Raw genomic sequence first — 19173 nt, 5'->3', positions numbered from 1 at the left:
AGACAGGCGGAGCTAACGGGGGATTTAACAGACGCCCCGCCTTAGCTTACGTCATCACTGGTTTCTGCTTAGGGCGCGTAGGAGGCGAGTCCTGGTCACCTAAACAACTGACCCTCCTGCCCTGAGATGGAGACTAGCCTTTAGCTCTTTTATTGTGCTATGTCTTAGAATTTCCAGGAAAGACAAAATACTGAACACGTAGCAGATGTTCAGTAAATATTTGTTGAGGAAATAAAATGGATGAATGAATCATAAAGACTAGCCTAAGTGTTGGAGCCGTGGGTTTTAGTCCTGAACAAACCATGTGACCTTGGACTGTGACTCCCTCTTTCTTCCACCCATAATCATCGAGCACCTACTATAGCACTATCTCTAACCTATTCAATAGCGACTTGCTCATTTGTTTGTCTAGTCTTGCCCCACCCCTGAATGTGAGCTTTATCAGATGAAGAGCTGTGTTTGTTTCCTTTGTGCTGTATCCCCAGTGGTTGGCACCTATTAGGAGTTCAGTAAATGATCATTGAATAAATGAATGAAATTAGCACATGCTTCCTACATAGCCAGTGCTCAGTAATCATTAACCATTGTCTTTTACATGAGAAGTGAGCCTGAGACAGCCTCTCCGTGTTTATTCACTTACAGGACACTGTTAAGATGGAGTTTCTAGCCCAGTGAATCTTGAGTGCCAGACCGTGACCCCATAAAGGTACAGACACTGCCCGTCTAGCCCTATTCCCCATCACCAGCCTGCTACTGCTCCACCTCTTCCGTGTTGCTGCTCTTCAGTCCCAGGAGGACTGTATCCGTCACTCACTCAGGCCCTTGCCCCACCCTGGAGGCCATCTTTATCCAAGGGCACTTAGCACCTGGGGAAAGTCCACTTAAAGTGACGCCACTTAAAACTGCCATGGATTTTCAGACTTTTGTTCACAAAGTAATCTAGCAGATTCTCAGTATATTTGTCAGACAGACTGTGCTGCAGTAACAACAACCCCTAAACCTCAGTGACTAAACCCAAATACAAATTTCTCATTAATACAAAGTCTGCAACAACTCTCCAGGGTAGCCATCCAGGCAATTTTGATCTTGTGTCTCCATCAACACAAGGGCTTCAGGTTTGCCATGTCCTGAGGGAGAAGGAAGATGTGATGGTGACTCCTCTAGCTTAACAAAACTACTCACCAGTATTTATACCTTTGAGAAGACAGAGGTATCCATTTCATTGTTATTACCAGGACAACAAATGGTTAAGTTACACACCCAGTCCGAATTACAGACTTTTTAGAGGCCGAGGGATACCTGGCAGCAGTCTTTGCAGTCTGATGTCTTTGTGGGATATAACAGAAGGACAGTTTTACACCACAGTGTGGTTTCTGCTCTTCTGCAGACCATGGGGAAGAGGAACGCTTTTCTCTCTGGCTGAGATTTCTTTCACTAGCTGTTTGGACAGCCTGTGTTTTTCAAGGGTGGGTGCTAAGATTCCATAAGGCAACATCAGGAGGAAATGGAAAGGCCTGAGAGGCTCAGAACTTACAATATGGAAAAAGAAAAAGGAAAAATAGATATATTAACAAATAGAATATAATAAGTGGGATATAGGGCATGATATGGTAATAACTACTAACATAAAAGGCTTTCCATGGGCCAGGCCCTGTTCTCAGCACTTGCCATAAATTTAGGCCTCAACAACCACTCTGTCAGATAGGTAGTGTAAGAAGCCCCATTTCATTGTCGGGCAAACTGAGGCAGAGAGAGGTTAAGTAAGGTGCCGAGCATATAGCAGGTCCGGAATTTAAATCCAGGCATTTTGGGACCAGAGCCTGTGATTTTAAGGACTCCACAGTTTTGAAATTGCTACAGAGGCCAACGTTTACACTGACTAAAGGAAAAGTGTTTGATTCGACTAAGCCAGACATAGAAAGACAAATATCATATGATCTCACTTATATGTAGAATTATAAATAAAAGTCAAATTTGGGGCAGCTGGTTGGCTCAGTTGGATAGAGCACAGTGCTCATAACACCAACATCACTGGTTCGATTCCTACATGGGCCAGTGAGCTGTGCCCTCCACAATTAGATTGAAAACGACGACTTGACTTGGAGTTATGGGTCCTGGAAAAATACACTGTTCCCCAATATTCCCCAATAAAAAAAATTAAAAATAAATAATTTTTAAAAGTCAAATTTATAATAATAGAGAGTAGAATAATGGTTACCAGAGGCTATGGAAGAAAGGGGGAGATGCTGATGAAAGGGTACACATTTTCAGTTATGAAATGAATAAGTTCTGGACCTAATATATAGCATGGCTATAGTAAAGAATATATTGTATACTTAAAGATTGCTAAGAGAGTAGATCTCAAATGTTCTCACCACACACAAAGAAATGGTAACTATGAGAGGTGATGGATATATTAATTAGTTTGATTATGATCATTTCACGATGTGTACATATATCAAAACGTCACATACACCTTAAATATATACAATTTGTGTTTGTCAAAATAAATAAAAGTAAAAAGAGAAGAACTTTCTCTTGAAGGTGAAATGAAGCCACAGACAATTTTATTTTGACTTCTGTTTTGATAGTCCAGCTTATAATTGGTACTACATGCTAAGTCTTAGAATCAAGAACAAATAAGGTAATATTTTTTTATATTCAAAATATATTCATTTGAAGTGCCTATTGCACTGTCATTCTTATTGATTTGCTCTTCTTCTTAACTAGTTTAATTTTGCTCTGACGGCTGAACTGTGTCCCATAAAAATTCGTATGTGGAAACCCTAACCCCGAGGACCTCAGAATGTGACTATATTTGGAGATAGGGCCTTTAAAGCAATAATTAAGTTAAAATGGGGTTCTTAGGGTTGGCCTGCTATGGTCTAAATATTTGGGTCCCTCCAAAATTCATGTTGAATGCCCAATGTGATGGGGACTTTGGAGGTGGGGCCTTCGGGAAGTCATTAGGTACTGAGGTTGGAGCCTCATGAGGGAGATTAATGCCCTTATAAAAGACACCCCACTGTGCTCTAACCAACTGAGCCAACCGACTTCCACTATGTGTGGACACAGTGAGAAGTTATCAGTCTGCAACCCAGAAGAGGGTCGTCACCAGAACCCAACCATGGTGGCATGTTGGTCTTGGACTTCGCAGTCTCCAGAACTGTGAGAAATAAGTTTCTGTTGTTTCTAAGCTACCAAGTCTGTGATATTTTTTTCTCTCCCCTTTTCTCCCATCTCCCCACCCCCCTCCGGTTCAAGCCATTGTTTCTCAGTCCAATTGTGTAGGACACAGCTCCCTGGCCCATGCTGGTATTAGGAGCCTCGCACTCCCCCGGCTGGGGCAGTCGGTCGCCAGTTGTCGGTCAGCCTCTCGCAGCAGCTCAAGGCAGCTCCCGCTGGGCTGCCGGCTGCTCACGATGGCTGCTGGCCACTCACGCTGCCCACTAGCCGCTCCTGCGCAGCACACAGCAGCCCGTGGCAGCTCACGCCAACCTCTGGCTGTTCATGGCAGCCCTGCTCCAGGGAGAGCTGTTGTTCACAATCTTAGCTGTAGAGGGGCAGCTTACTGGCCTATGTGGGAATCGAACCGTCGGCCTCAGCATTAGGAGCACGGCGCTCCAACCACCTGAGCCATCGGGCTGGCCCCATCTGTGATATTATAGCAGCCCAAACATACTAAGACAGGGCCCTAATCCAATATGACTGTGTCCTGATGAGAAGAGAAGATTAGGACGCAGACAGAGGGACGACCATGTAAGGACACAGTGAGAAGGCAGCCATCTGCAAGCCAAGGAGAGAGACCTCAGAAGAAACCGTACTGGCCTTGATCTCAGACTGCTAGCCTCCAAAATTGTGAGAAAATAAATTCATATTGTTAAGCCACCCAGTCCGGGGTATTCAGTTATGACAGCCCGAGCAAACGAATACACCTGCCGTATTTTCATTTGTCATAGGCAATGTGTGTTATTTCGTTTTGATATTTAAAGTGTTAGGAAATATTCCAGAGATACACAAGGCTGAGAGGATAATGCAGTGGACACCTGGTGTCTCACTTAGGCACGGTTAGGATAGGTTGTGTTGCAGTAACAAATAAACCCTAGAATATTGGTGGCTCGGTGCAACATAAGTTTATGTGTCAATCATGAAATTGCAATGTGGACCATGCAGCCCCCCTCTATCTCGTAGCTGTGCCATCTGGGGTGTGGCCTCCAGGGCCATCCCTGGAGGGGAGGGCAGGATGGAGAAGGTACTCTGGCTTTTAACTACGTCAGCTAAGAGATGACTTCCACTGACACCCTATTGGCCAGAACTAGTCATGTGGCCTCAATCTAACTGCAAAGGACCCTGGGAAGTATAGGGGAGCATGTGGATATTTGGTGAGCATCATCTGATGTTCAAGAAGTAAACATCACAAATACTGTTGAAGACTCGCAGTGCTTCTGCATAATTTTCACTGACCTCAAGGCATTCTTGTATCTTTTGTGAGCTCTGCAGTTTCTGCCTGGTACCTTTGTTCCGCTTTGTACCTGTCCTGTGCCATTAGGGAGAGACAGGTGGCTAGAGGCTGGAGGCACTGGGCAGGAACTCATTTTAAAAGTGGCCACTTCCTCAGAGAGTATATTCCAGGGGTGATCACTTTTCTCCCTTTACAGTCTTGTCAGTGTGGGGAACTCGGATAACTACTCATCAGCAATGAATTAAGTTTCTCTTTCAGCTTCCTGTTCCCTCCTCTGCCACTGCTGTTTTCTAGCATGATCACCTCCTGTCCAGACTGTGGGAAAAGTATTCAAACAACTTTCAAATTCTGCCCCTACTGCGGAAAGCATTTGCCTACCGGGGAGCATGAGGAGCCCCAGAGCCTTCTCGGATCGCTTCTATCATCTTTCCAAGGTAAGGACCAGAGCGTTGAGCTTTTCCCTGGAGGAGGGTGAGGTGCAGGTGTGCAGGCATTTGGGAAGGGAGCACAAACACCTTTGCAGCCTGTCTGACCCTGCGTTGATACAGACTCTGTACTCAGTTTCTTGGCATCTTACTGGTCTCATGCTTTTAAAGTTGACAACTTACTCATTTCTGTCTCCAGCCTGCACTCCTCCCCTACAATCCAGATTCGTATATATCATACTGCCTGCTTGACACCTCCTGGACGTCTCATACGCATCTCCACGTGCTCAGAACTGAGCTCCTGATGTGACTGCCCCCCCCACCTGCCCCTTCCATAGATTTCCCCATCGCACTAAACAGCAATTCTGTTCTCCCAGTTTCTCAGACCAGACCATGGAGTCATCCTAGTCCTCTTTCTCTCTACCCCACAGCTTCAGCCCTCCAGCGAATCTTGTCAGTTCTCCGTTAAAGTCAGTGCCAAGTCAGACCACTGCCTCTGCCACCATCCTGGGCCATCCCACCTTCGCCTGTCACTGATAGTGTTACAGAATCCTTCTTCCCTTGGTCTCCTTGCTGCTTCTCTCTTTCCTATCATTTTCTTCACATGGCAGCCCAACGGATCTTGTTAAACTAAAGCCAGACCCCGTCAGTCCTCTGCTCACCACCTTCCCAGGTTAGGCCCGACATGGTCCGGTCCCCGTCGTCTCCCAGAGCTCATCTCCTAACCCTCTTGCTGCTGCTTATGCAGCTCCAGTCACCCTGGCCTCCCCCATTCCTCCACACTTCAGGCACGCCTGGGCCTCTGAGCCATCGCACTTGCTGTTCCGTCTGGGTGATTCTTCCCTCATCTGCATGATCCACTCTCTCTTTTCCTTCAGGTCTTTATTCAGTTGTTGCCTTCTCAGAAAGTCCTTCCCTGACATCTCTAATTAAAATCTATCATCCCTACATATGACACTCCCTATCCTCTGTCCCTGCTTTATACTGACTTTTGGTACTTACAAGTATCAACCCTATTAAATACAGTATTTCATTTATATTGCTCATCTTTAGGTTCCATAAGGACAGAAATTTATTGTAGTTTGTAATCTGCTGTTTGCACAGCACCCAGGACTGTTCTGGGCACAGAGTTGGGTGCTGAGAAATCTTATTGATTGGCTGACTATACGAATGAAACATCAGCCATGGGTCCTTGCCGATTGAAAGCCCAAGCATTGATCCTACTCTAATAAATCAAAATGGATTTACTTCTCTGAAGGTCACAGAAGGAAGCTGGCATACATAGCAGAAAGTTCAGCAACATTCATTTCATCATTTGGGATTGTGTTTGGCTGCAAGTAACAGAAAACGCTACTTCAAGATTTTAAACAAATGAATAGGTTTATATTTCTTACTAACAGAAAGTCTGGAGGGAACAGTCCAGTATTTGGATGGTGTCCCCATGACACCATAAGGTGTCCTCCCGTCTTTTTGCTCAGTCATCCTCAGCGTGTGCTTTCTGTTTCCCTGCTTATTGCCTTAAATTTTCAAGATGGCTTCTCCATCTCCAGCGTCGTGTCTCCATTCTGGGCAAATGCCCACTTATTTGTGTTAGCCTGAGTGCTTAACCCCAGCCTTCCCTAATGCCAGTCTAGGGCCGGTTCATTATTCATTCACTCAGTCCTCAGGCAACAAACAGGACCCCCTACTGTGTGTTTAGGTGCTGTGTTTGTTCCCAGGGAGGTGGTAACAGATGAAACGGACCTGGTTTCTAGTTCAGAGTTTTTGGAGGCCAGTAGGGCAAACTGATATTGAACAAGCAATTATCAATAGAGTGCCTGATAGCAGAAGAGAAGTGGATGGACCACAGAACACGTAAGGGAGATATGTTTCTGGGGACATAAAAGGAGGCCTCCCTAGGTAGGTAGTGTTTGGGCCGAGACCTAGAGATGGTAAGTTAGCTAAGTGAAAAGTGGGGGCAAGGCAAGGGGGTTGGAACAAGAGTTCTAGGCATTGGAGCATCCTATGGGAGAAGGCCGTGACATGGGAGGAGCCATGCATGTTGGAGAAATAAAAAAGGACAGCTTGACTGGGGGCAGACACGCAGGACCTTGTAGACCATGGGTAAGGAGTCTAATAATCACTGATGCAGTGGGGAGCTGTGGAGTGGTTTCTACCAAGTGGGGGACACAGCATGATATGCATTTTGAAAACACCTATCAAGCCAGTATGTTTGGAAGGCAAGTGAAAGGCATGGAATGCAGTTAGGCTATTCTAGTAGTACACGGCGCAAACGTGCTGGCTTAGCAAGTGTCAAATGAAAGATGACTTCTGTTTTCAGCAGTGTGGCAGACTAGATGATAGGTAAAAGCCCGTTATGGTTCAACATATCACAAAATGCTGGATAAAATACTAAGAATACCTTTTTTTAAAACATACCGCCGAGTGGTAGAATAGTCAGGGAATTCCATAGAAGTAAGAAACAATAAGGAAACACAGCCTCACAGGGCTGAGCAAGTGCTGTAAGTGGTGTTGGTCCTGGGCTGTTCGTTGGTCATTGGTGGCCTTTAGCCTGGGTTTTAATGGGGTATAGGAGACAAAGCTTAGGGCCTGATCATCATAGGAGGTGAGATTGGAAACCTCCTCCCTAAAATCTGGGACTCCTCATCGAGTAAACCAGAACAAAAAAATTGTTCCACAGATAAAATTGCTTGAGTCAAATATTTGTCTCAGCTTTGGTTGTGCATGAAAAAGGAGAATGTCTTCTCTGAATTTCTAACCAAGAACTCACATCCTCACCAGTTTGGGGCCAGCATTCTTACTGAACTGTGGCCCCCAAAAAAACAAATGGAAAAGTTAGGTATGGGTGCACCTCCCCAACTGATGCCAATCTTTTGGGGAAACACCCTTTAAAGACAGACCTTAAAGAATTCCCACGGGCACATTAGCTCCCAGTCAATCAACAAAGACACCAAGAAATAAACCACTGTTGGGAGAAACAGCAAACTTCAGAGTTGGACTTGCGCTGACCAGAGACCAGTGCAATTAACAGATGAGACTATGTACTAAACACCTTAATTTGTTTAAAGAAATAAAGGAAGAAATTAAACATACAATGAAGGAACAAAAGTTAGAATTGACCTGGCAGATTTGAAAAGGAACAAAGAAACGCCTATGATGATAAAAACAAGCATCGTGGCAATCAGAAACTCATTGGATGGTTTAAACTGTGGACTAGACACAGCTGAAGAGCAAAAAGTGACCTGGAAGATAGATCTGAAGAAATTACCTAGAAGAGAGCACACAGTGACAAAGGGATAGAAGATATAAAGGAAAGGCTAAGGTCCCTGGAAAAAAGAATAACTAAAACAAAGGAATAGTTTGCTTGGATATTCAGGTGATAGAAGAAGCAAGACTTGGCTGTGAGGGTCGAAGGGGAGAGGGTGATTGAATATGACCTCCGGTTTCTGGTTTAATGGTTCCTGGAAAGGGCCTTTATAACTCCAATCTACATTTGGTCTTCTTTCTCTAGACTCAAGGAGAGAGAGCAGCAGTTCTGAAAGCACTCCCAAGAAAGTGAAATGGTCCAGCTGCGTCTCTTCTTGCTCGTCATCCCTCTTCTCAGATGCGTCTGGGTCTAAAGATACCCCGAGTCCCTGTGAGAAACCCAAAGGTAAGAGTTAGGATCAATCTGGCCTGACCATAGGTGGTGAAAAGGCAGGTCATCTGACAATGCTTGGGGCATCATTCCCCTGCTCAGGCATCACTTACATAGACCCTCATCCCCCCACCTCTCAGCCTCCAGACGCCCCTTCCCGTCCATCTCTTCACAGCCAGAGCTGCCCCATACTGTGCCCTGCTCACGGCTCTACTGTTCTCATCACCCCCTAGTCCGGCCTTTTCAGCCCAGTATCTGAGACTGTATGGTTTGGTTCCTGATTTAGCTCTCACAACAAACTTCTGCACAGAAATCTCACGTTTTGAAATACTTTTGAGGGTCTTCTGGTCTTTGCTAAGTCTGTCCCCTTGGCCCAGGGCACGCTCATCTCCGTCTGCCAAGTGTGCTGCCACTTTTCTAACACTCAGAGGGTCAGGTCTCTAGGACGCCTTTTCTGAGCACCTTGGGCTGGATCTCCCTCCAGAGCCTCTCTGTCCTCTCTGTCTGGGCCCCCACAGTGCCAGTTTCACCCTCATTCGAGCATGTGTCCCCTCCAGGCTCCTTGTCCCTTTCTGTCTCACAGGCTGGACTGAGAGGCCTTCGTCAGCAGGTGCCAGGTAGACTTATCTGTGTGTGCTGCATGCCAGCCAGTGAGCGTGGGCGGCTTGAAGCCTGTATGCCCATTTCCTTCCCACCGAGCCCTTGGATCTGACATCACCGTTCTCGGTGTCTCGTCTTTGTCCCTTGTTGTCCTCCAGGCCTCTCTGCCTCTTGCCATTCTGTGCCTGGAGTGGATGGTGGGTGGGAGGAATAGAGTATATATCTCTTCTTGTGTCCATGTCTGTCTCCTTAACATGTCACACCATTCTTTTGCTAGTTTGGGAGCCCCTCAAAGGCAGGGTCTACGTCTAACAAATTTCTGGGCCCTTTTCGTACTCAGCACAAGGCCAGGTCCTGTTTTAGGATGTTTTTGGTTGAATGTCTATAATGCCTTTTTTTTCCCCTGGCAAACTTCTGCTCACCCAACAAGACCAACCTCAAATGTCCCCTCCTCCAGGAAGCCTCCCCTGACTTCTCTAGGCACAGTCAGTTTCTTTTTCATACTCCTCTGTACTGCTGTCTCAGACTCAGTTCTGACCGGCTGTGTCCAAGTCAGACTCCCCCCACCAAATTAGAGGCTCCTAAGGGAAGGGCCCCCATCTGACTCATGTCTGGGTCCCCAGCTTTATCACAAAAGGATCTGACCCATGGAAGATCCCAGGAAGCATTTGTTGAGCTCTTTATTCTGACTATCCTTGTACAGGGTCCCGGAGCAGACCCCCAACCCCCAAAAGCAGTCCACAGGCGTCCAGGGTAAGCCCTCAGACACTGAAGCGGAGCCGGGTGACCACCTCACTCCAGGCTTTGCCCACAGGGACGGTGCTGACAGACAAGAATGGGCAGCACTGGAAGCTGGTATCCCTCCAGACCAGGAATGACCAGGGCATTCTCTATGAAGGTACAGTCTGCGCACAGGTGGATGGGTGCTGGGCTGGGCAGCGCTCTTCTTCAGCTCTACCTACTGTTGTCATGTGGGAGGCACAGACCCAATGTGGCTGAATAAGGATGATAATTCTTTCTCACCTGCAGAGACAGGATGGACAACCTGCCTCCCCCGCGTCCCCCGCCCCCAGTTTGGTTTGAATACTGGGATTGGTGATAACACACACATCAAGTGGATATGAAAGGTTTATTGCTTGCATAGTTGTCTCTGAGGAGAGCAGGTCTGAAATATCCTGAGGAAGCAAGAAAAAGCGGCTGGGTTTTTGTTGTGGTTAAGGGTTGGGGCTGGAGGTCTCACTTGGTTTGACTGTCTGCTGGCACCAAAGGAAGGAGCTTGCTTATCAGTCGCACAGGTGTGGGGCAGGAGGGAGAGGCAAGGCCAACCAGGTTTACAATCTGTCGGTAGTCAAACATAAAAACGGAGTCAGATACCTTATTACAATAAGGAAAATAATAACTGCTGGAAGTATCAGTATTAATCAACATAACATTTATTGAATGCTTACTCAAGGCCGGGCCCTATTCTAAGTGCTTTATGTAGTTTTGTGAGGATTTTTTGGTAATATTTATTTATTTATTTATTTATTTATTTATTTATTTATTTATTTATTTTTATTGGGGAACAGTATGTGTTTTTTTTTCTAAGGCCCATCAGCTCCAAGTCATTGTGTCTTTCAGTCTAGTTATGGAGGGCACAGCTCAGCTCCAAGCCCGGTTGCCGTGTTCAATCTTAGTTGCAGGGGGCGCAGCCCACCATCCCATGCGGGAATTGAACCGGCAGCCTTGTTGTTAAGAGCTCCCGCTCTAACCCACTAAGCCATCCAGCTGCCCCACTGGGTGCTCAGCAGCAGCTCATTGTCTTCAGTCTAGTTGTGGAGGGTGTAGCTCACTGGCCCACGTGGGAACCGAACTGGCAACTCTATTGTTCAGAGCTCTAACCAACTGGGCCATCTGGCCTCCCCTGTAATCTTTTAATTGAGATAAAAATCATATAACATAAAATTCACCATTTTGAAGTCTATAATTCAGAGGGTTTTAGTATATCCACAATGTTATGCACCACCACCATTATCTAATTCTAGAACCTCCCCACCACCCCAAAAGGAAACCCCGTACCTTTTAACAGTCACTCATTTCCCTCTTCCCATCCCCAGGCAACCACCAGTCTACTTCTGTCTCTGTGCGTTTGCCTAGTCTGGATGTTTCAGATAAATGGAGTGGCCTTTGTGGCTGGCTTCTTTTCCCTTGTAGTGTGGTGCTTTCAAGGTTCATCCATGTTGTAGCACGTGCCAGTAGTACATTCTGTTTGATGGCTGAGTAATACTCCCGGGCGGGTATATATCACATTTGGTTCCTCCTTGTATCAGTTGGTGGACATTTGGGTTGTTTCCACTCTTTTGGCTATGATGACTAATGCTGCTGTGAACATTTGTGGAGAAATTTTTACATAGACGTATGTTTGCTTTATAAAGTCATCCCTCAGTATCCGCGGGGAATTTGTTCCATTACCCAAATCCTTGGATGTTCAAGTCCCTTGTATAATAAAATGGCATAGTATTCACAGATAATCTACGCACATCCTCCCCTATACTTTAAATTAGCTCTAGGTTACTTATAATACCTGATACCATGTAAATGCTATGTAAATAGTTGTTATGCTGTATTGTTTAGGGAATAATGACAAGAAAAAAATGTCTGTACACGTTCAGAACAGATGCAACCATTGTAGGCCTCGCTACATAATATGCGTCAGCAACAACGTAACTTTTTCCCCCAAATGTTTTCAACCTTGGGTTGCTTGAATCCACAGAGGCAGAACCTGCGAGTACAGCGGGCCAAGTGTATTTCTTAACTCGTTTAATTAGTCTTATGACATCAGCACTATCATTATCCCCACTTTATAGATGAGGACAATGAATCCCAGAGATGTTAATAACTAGCCAGAGATCTAGCTCCTGGGATCGTCCAAGCAGGATGATTAAGGAAGGGTGGGAAAGAAGAGAGAAAAGGAGGATGACGCATAGAGCTTGCTGGGCTGCCCGCGGTGGTTCAGTTCCTGGGCTCTGGCCCCAGCCCAGGCAGCACAGCCACTTACTGGCGGCGGGTCCTCGTTCTAGTGATGCCATTTTAAAAGCTGCCACATACTGAGCGCTGCCAGTGTACCAGGCTTGGTGCTGGGCTCTGGGGCTGCGAGCAGGCTCATTGAGTGGCACATGATGGAGCTGGCTATGATCCGCACTCCGCTGGTGGTGGTATTATTCCTACCAGCTCGTCCAAGGCCTTGCATCCAACCTCAGGGATGGGCTTCATTACTTCTGTTTTGCAGATGTGGCCGTGGAGGCCCAGAGAGGTTTAGCGCTCTGCGCAAAATCACAGAGTTGATGGCGTTGCCGGGCTTGAACCAGTTCAGCCTGACACGAAACCTCCCGTGTCACTGGCCTCTCTAAGCTTCAGCTCTCTCATGTCGTCTGTGAGGTGGAGCTAACAACGACAGCAACAGCAATGATAATAATAATACAGTAGTAGACCTGCTTCCTAGGGCTGCCGTGAGCGTTAACGGCAAAGACGTGTGTCAAGCCCACATGTAGCACCAGGCCAGAGATGTTGCAGGTTTGTAATGAGCCGGCAGGAGACGAGCAGCAGGGTGTGTATGAGGAAGAGCCCCAGGGATCAGTACCTGGGGAGGACAGTGGAGGGGCCGGGGCTTGTTGCAGAGGCCTCAGGGCAGCCTCAGCTAGCCCCCGGGGGCGGCTCTGCAGCAGAAGTTGTCCTTCAGCATGGTTCCATGTTGGGTCCACGGCCGGGCCTTTACATCCCCCTCTATCAGCCATTGGGTGTTGGATGTGGGGCCCCCCTCATGCAGCTGAGGGCTCCTTAGGAACTGAGGGCTGCCTGTGCCGGGCAGGGCAGCCTGTCTTGCTGCTAGGAGGCAACAGTCCTTCTAGAAGGGTGATCTGCGTCCATCACACGACGCTTACCCGTATCTGTAGACAGACACAGATAGGGGGTGTTGGGGTCCCAGAAGCACCCCCAGGCTTAGTGATGTACTAGGAGGGCCTCAGCACATAGCTGTGCTCACACCATGACATCGCAGTGACAGGACACAGCATACAGCAAAGGCGCATGGTATGCAGGGTGGAGGACGTCAGCGCCGCTTCCAGAGTCCTCCCCCATGGGGTCACGCAGGATGCGCAAGGAGGTATGACAACACGTGGGATGCTTGTGAGAGACTCCACACCCAGGGTTTGTACTGGGCTGCTCACGTGGGCACCCTCTCTTTGGAACATGCCAATGTTCCAGACTCCCAGAAGGAAAGCAGGTGTTCAGCATAACAGTTTGGGCACAGGGAGCCCCTCTTACTGGTTAAGGAATGCTGGAACCCTCCTGAAATTCAGGTTGACAGATGCCAGCCAAGGGCTAGCCTTGCAAGGAGGCCTTTCCAAGGAGAGCGTCTCAAGTCTCTGTGTTTAATAACTCTTTTTGCATAACTGGATATTAACAGAGAGAGAGAGGGGGAGAAAAAAGGAACCCATTTGAGAATAGGAGCAGGTCTTGAGAGCCAAGAATTTACTGGAAAATTTGAGGACGATGACTCTCACTTTCCCTGTAGATTTATAAACTCGCTTATTTTGTCTGTCCACAGCTGAGCCTGTCTCCGCCTGCGCAGCAAGTTCCCGGAAACAAAGATTCTCACTTAAACTAGTGAGTGGCCCTGAGTTGGGCAGAAGCATTAAAGAGAGGGCCTGGGGCTTTGGCAAATGCACCATCTTCCTCCAAGCCCCTCTGTGGGCTGGGACGGTGGGAGAACACGGCCTTGGCCTGCAAGGAGCAGTGGGACCTTGGGTGGGGCGTGTCTCCCTCTGGGCCTCAGGTTCTTCATCACACAGGGTCCCTCGGAAGCTGCAGGTAGGTGCGCCCTAAGCCCCGACTCTGATGCTTCCTGGCTGTGCTATCTGCAAGCGCCTCCCCTGTCAGGGCGGACATTCCTCATCTGTGAGATGGAGCCGATAATACCCATGTCTGGTGGCCCACTTGCCCACTACCTGCCTAGCTCATAGCATGTATTTATTGTATTTATTGAGCACATACTGTAATATATCACTGCTAGGTGTTGGGGTTTCACAGAGAATCAGTCAGACGGGGTTCCTATGCTGAGGAGTCAGTGAAATTGTGCCCAACTTCAGAACACAGAAGCGTGCACATGAAGGGGGCCAAAGGGAAAAAGTAAACCGAGAAAGTGAGGGCAACCAGGCAGGTGAGTTGCGCCTTCAGCACAGAGGAAGTGCCTAATTAAGGGGCGTGGTCACGGTTGGTGGCCTCACCTCATCGCTGAGTGCTGGGATTATGAGCCTCCCTGGTCCTAGATGGAGGCCGTGTGAGTGGTTCAGAGCCAGGACTGCGAAGCCAGGCTCACAGATGAGTAGTAACAGCACCTACTTGTGGAGAGCCTGCTCTCTAACTGACCCTGAGCTGACAGTTTCACTAACAAGCCTGTGGGGTAGTTTTGTTTCCCATTTAACAGATGAGGAAACAGGGACTCGTCACTTGCCCAGGGGCACCCAGCATGTAAGTTGCTTTGTTCACTGGTCTATCTCCGGAGCCCAGAACAATACTCGGCACAAAATAGCTTTGTAGAAAGAATGAATGAATGGCAGAGCTAGGATTTGAACCTACTTCTCTTTGACCCTGTGCTCTTAACCCAGCTGTACTAGTTGTGTTTACTTAAAATATTTGGCTTTACTGCTAGAAAAAAAAAAATGACCCCAAATTAACAGTGGCCTAAGCAAAAATAATATTTTATTGTTTTTTCACTTGAAAGTTGGGGGCAGTGGTCCAGGGCTGATATGATGGTTTCATTACCAAGGGGCCCACTTTCTTTCTCTCTGTCTTTTTCTTTTTTTTTTTTTCAAGATTTTATTGGGGAAGGGGAACAGGACTTTATTGGGAACAGTGTGTACTTCCAGGACTTTTTTCCAAGTCAAGTTGTTGTCCTTTCAATCTTAGTTGTGGAGGGTGCGGTTCAGCTTCAAGTTGTTGTCCTTTCAGTCTTAGTTGTGGAGGGTGCAACTCAGCTCCAGGTCCCGTTGCCATTGCTAGTTGCAAGGGGCGCAGCCCAGCATCCCTTGCCGGAGTCGAACCGGCAACCTTGTGGTTGAGAGTATGCGTTCCAACCAACTGAGCCATCCGGGAGGCAGCTCAGCTCAAGGTGCCGTGTTCAATCTTAATTGCAGGGGGCGTTGCCCACCATTCTTTGTGGGACTCCAGGAATTGAACTGGCAACCTTGTGATTGAGAGCCCACTGGCCCATGTGGGAATCGAACCGGCAGCCTTTGGCGTTAGGAGCACGGAGCTCTAACCGCCTGAGCCACTGGGCCGGCCCCTCTTTCTCTCTTATTGCACCAAATTCCTCAGCTCATAACCTTCATCTCGTGTGCTGATATGGCTGCTCCAGCTCCCACCATCACATCTGCATTCCAGCCAACAGGAATAGGAGAAAAGGAAGGGGAGAGCTTGCTCCAGCCTTTTAAGGACATAACCCGGAAGTTGCCCACATCTCTTCTGCTCACATCGCCATTGGCCAGAACTTGTCATGTGGTCATTCCTCACTGCAAGGGAGAGTGAGAAATGTGGTTTTTGTCTGAAGGCCACATGTCTGGGGAAAACTTGTGGATCCTATCACAAAAAAAGGAAAGGAACCTGGGCAATGAGGGATAGCTCAAAGTCTCTGATATGTGTTCACGTGCGCATCCTAGGGAATTTGGTTCTGATGTGCAGGAGCTGATGGGGACCCTGGGTTATGGCTGGCATTGCCCTGGGGTAACACGTGACCACTGATGACCTGGGAGCCCTTGTCTAAGAGATTCCAGTGTGACAGACTTCTCTCCCTGCGTCCCCCACTAGGATGCCAAGGATGGGCGCTTGTTCAATGAGCAGAACTTCTTCCAGCGGGCTGCCAAACCTTTGCAAGGTATCCTGCGGGGACGTGGGTTAGGGAGACAGACTTAGGGGTACCAGCCTAGTCAAAACAGCTAGCTTCTCCCTAAAGGTGTGGGAAGGGTGGGGAGTAAATTAAAGGCCCCGATTTGCTCATGTCACTCCTTGAGCCTCCAAGGGCAGGTGATGTGGGCTGAGGCCAGCTCTGACCGGCTCTTGAGAGCCAAGTATTAAATTCTCAGAAATACTGCAAGTCGGTTGTTAAACATAGCTATTATTAAAATTAATTACATTAACTTGCTATCAAACAAATTATATTAAGAACGTGGGTAGTAAATATTCAAAATTTATCACTTCCTAATTATTTGCCTGCATTTCTATTGTCTATATTCTCGAGGCTATTTACCTCCACTGTATCTGGATGGTGAAAAATAGCACGTAATGGCATGCTGCTGCACATCTTAAGCCTGCATTCCGTGATATGTCAGTAGCTTGAACTTGGCCACGGGGGGAAGTATTCACGCCACAGAAGTTTGCAAACACTGCACATCAGCGCTCTTGCCCTGGACAGTCAGTTGTTAAACCTTTATCACACACCATTGGACCTGTACCATCCAACTGAGATCCTGGAAGATGGGTAGCCATCAAGTGACACCATGACCAGTTTAGACATTTCCTGATCCTATTAGCTGTATGGGTGACTTCAGAAGTTATTCTGTCGTTCTTACGCCTCCCACTCACTGTAGATTTCTATATTCTTTCTCCCATGTTCACCCCTTGTCACCTGCAGACAGATTAGATATTCAGGGGTCAACCAGGCCTACCCTGTTGCCGCCCTCATTGTCACCCACCCACAGAAGTGGTGTCTCCGCCCAGGAGACTCACGGTCTCGTCTGGGCTCAGGCACACTCTGCTTCTGGTCTGAGAACAGGCTTTTGTCCCCGGGGGCCTGGGACCAGGCGACCTCTAACCTCTCGGGCTCCTGCTTCCCACAGTGAACAAGTGGAAGAGGCTGCACTCCAGCCCCCTGCTGGCCGTCCCCACCTGCGCCGGTTTTGGTGTTCACCAGGACAGGTATAGGTGAGTCGCCTCACTGGCCTCCCACCTCGCTGGCCCCTTTCTCTCTCTCCCTGTCATGTGCCCGGGCCTGGCTTGGACCCTGGAGCCATTGGCCAGTTAGTTGCTTCCTCCTTTCCATTGCTTGGCATCCGGTTGATTCCCCACCAATCAGAACCCTTCGTCTTCCCCAGGACCAGGACCTCGTAGCCATCCAGCCACAGTCCGTCCTTGGTGGCCTGTATTTTGCCCCCTCCCGTAGTCATCTCTCCTACCTCCTGGGATACTCATGTCTTCCAGGTTCTTGGTGCTCCCCATGCTGGGGAGGAGCCTTCAGTCTGCCCTGGATGACCACCCGAAGCATAAAATGTCCATGCAGTCAGTGTTCCAGATGGCCTGCCGGCTGGTATGTTACCTGGGCACTACTGGCTCCTGTCCAGGGGATGGCATCCCGGGTTCTGGTTTATCAGTGTTTGTTCATTGCCACACTCGGCCCACGCCTCCCTCTGCTGGACAGTGGGGCGGGGGGCGAGAGGGGCTAGCACACTGACACAGGTGAACCCGTTAGAACCAAAGCAATAAGCATTACCATGAGGGGTTTTCAGGAAGCCATGGAAGTTGCAGGAAGGGGCCCCAGCCTCAAACTGAGGGGTTTGATTAGACTTCCCAATGGAGGTTTTTTTCTAAGCCAAGAGTAGGAAATAGCAAGGTACTGAATGGCATGAGAATGGGGATATGTGGGGAAAATATTCCAGGTCAAGGATACAGCTTGGGCAAAGGCTTGTATCGGGGAGAGAGCATAAGGCATTGGTTCCTTCGTTCATTCCTTCATCCATCCTTTCAATACTATTTGTCAGGTCCCTGCTGGGTGTCAGACCCTGTCCCAGGGGCTGGGAGTGCAGTGGGGAGCCGCACGGACATGGTTTTGACACCTAGTGGGAGACAATGGTATTCAACATTTGCACAAATTGTGAAAACTGCTCTGAATGGAAATATCCCCTTTATGATGGAGACTAAAGGACCCAATTTAAATTGCAGAGGCTATGAAAGTGGCAAGTACCTGCCATATTAGTTAAATCCCAAAGGTGTTCATGCTCAGAGTGTCTGCAGTGTGACATATAAAGGAGGAAAGGGTAAGAGATGAGGTTGGTGTAGATGTCAGCAGTGACCAGGTCACACAGAGTCTTGAACACCAAGCTGGGGAGCTGGGACTCTGTGCTGAGGGCACTGGGGAGCCATGGGAAAATTGGGAGCAGGGGAGGCACAGGGTCAGCTCTAGATGCAGAAGGACTGTGTGGGGAGGGGCTGGAGGCGGTGAGATGAAGGCCAGGTGAGGTCAGCATGAAAGGACAAGGCCTGAGGAAGGGCCACGCTGTGGGACAAGCAGAACTTGGTAGACAGTTAAACCTTGGGTTCCCAGGGGGCTTCGGGGTGTCATCAGGATTTAACTAACTCCTGGGCAGTTCAATATCTGAGCTTGGAGCTCAGTGGAAAAGTCAGAGCTAGAGATAAAAATACAAATGGCTTAACCAAATTTATTTCTGCTCTCTTGGAGAAATAACAAGAATTCTTTGATGTACATGGGTGTTGGGTTTTTTGTTGTTGTTTTTACAGGAGACAGTAAGTGCTCAACTTCTTCCCCTCCTGAGTTTGCAATCAACTAAGAAATAGATATGAGATAGATAGAAAAACAACTATTAGCTTTAATGCTGAATTTTGTAAAGCCTAATTAGAAGACATGCTTAGGCCTTCCTAATGTTCCACCCAGAATTAGTCAGGTATAAACTACCCCACCCATCCCCCACCCTCAGTCACAAGCAGTACCTAGGACCCCAGGTCTGACAATGGGGATTCATTCTCCGGGCTTTGCCTCGGTGCCTCTCTGTGTTAGGTGTGCCACTCATGGAGATGCTTATGTCTTCCCACAGCTGGATGCCCTGGAGTTTCTTCACGAGAATGAGTATGTTCATGGAAATGTGACAGCTGAGAATATCTTTGTGAATCCAGAGGACCTGAGCCAGGTAATAGCCAGGTCCTCCCCAGCCTGGGGGTTTTCTGGGCTCAGTACCTCATCTGTCTCAAAACTTCCATTTATTTTACAATGCTTATTACAGACA

At 47.9% G+C, this 19173-nt stretch overlaps 1 protein-coding gene across 16 annotated transcripts in view; it reads left to right on the top strand.

The window, feature by feature from the left end:
• The window catches only part of VRK3 (VRK serine/threonine kinase 3), a 39974-nt gene that overhangs the window by 825 nt on the left and 19976 nt on the right, over positions 1 to 19173 (top strand). For 5 of the 16 annotated variants that reach the window (XR_013992130.1, XR_013992132.1, XR_013992134.1 and 2 more), the window contains exons 2-10: positions 643 to 706; positions 4721 to 4896; positions 8399 to 8539; positions 9828 to 10022; positions 13710 to 13768; positions 15968 to 16034; positions 16996 to 17080; positions 17357 to 17462; positions 18985 to 19077. Coding sequence is in view for 11 of the 16 variants with exons in the window: in XM_081031185.1 (XP_080887311.1) it covers positions 4758 to 4896; positions 8399 to 8539; positions 9828 to 10022; positions 13710 to 13768; positions 15968 to 16034; positions 16996 to 17080; positions 17357 to 17462; positions 18985 to 19077 (885 nt within the window). In the remaining 5 variants the exon portion in view is untranslated. Of the gene's footprint in view, positions 1 to 642; positions 707 to 4708; positions 4897 to 8398; positions 8540 to 9827; positions 10023 to 13709; positions 13769 to 15967; positions 16035 to 16995; positions 17081 to 17356; positions 17463 to 18984; positions 19078 to 19173 lie in introns of all 16 variants that reach the window. The other 11 variants (XR_013992131.1, XR_013992133.1, XM_081031190.1 and 8 more) reach the window with 5 other exon arrangements.

This window comes from Rhinolophus hipposideros, assembly GCF_964194185.1.
Source record: "Rhinolophus hipposideros genome assembly, chromosome: 21".
Classification (NCBI taxonomy): Eukaryota; Metazoa; Chordata; class Mammalia; order Chiroptera; family Rhinolophidae; genus Rhinolophus; species Rhinolophus hipposideros.
This window is presented reverse-complemented; position numbering and strand designations above follow the sequence as displayed.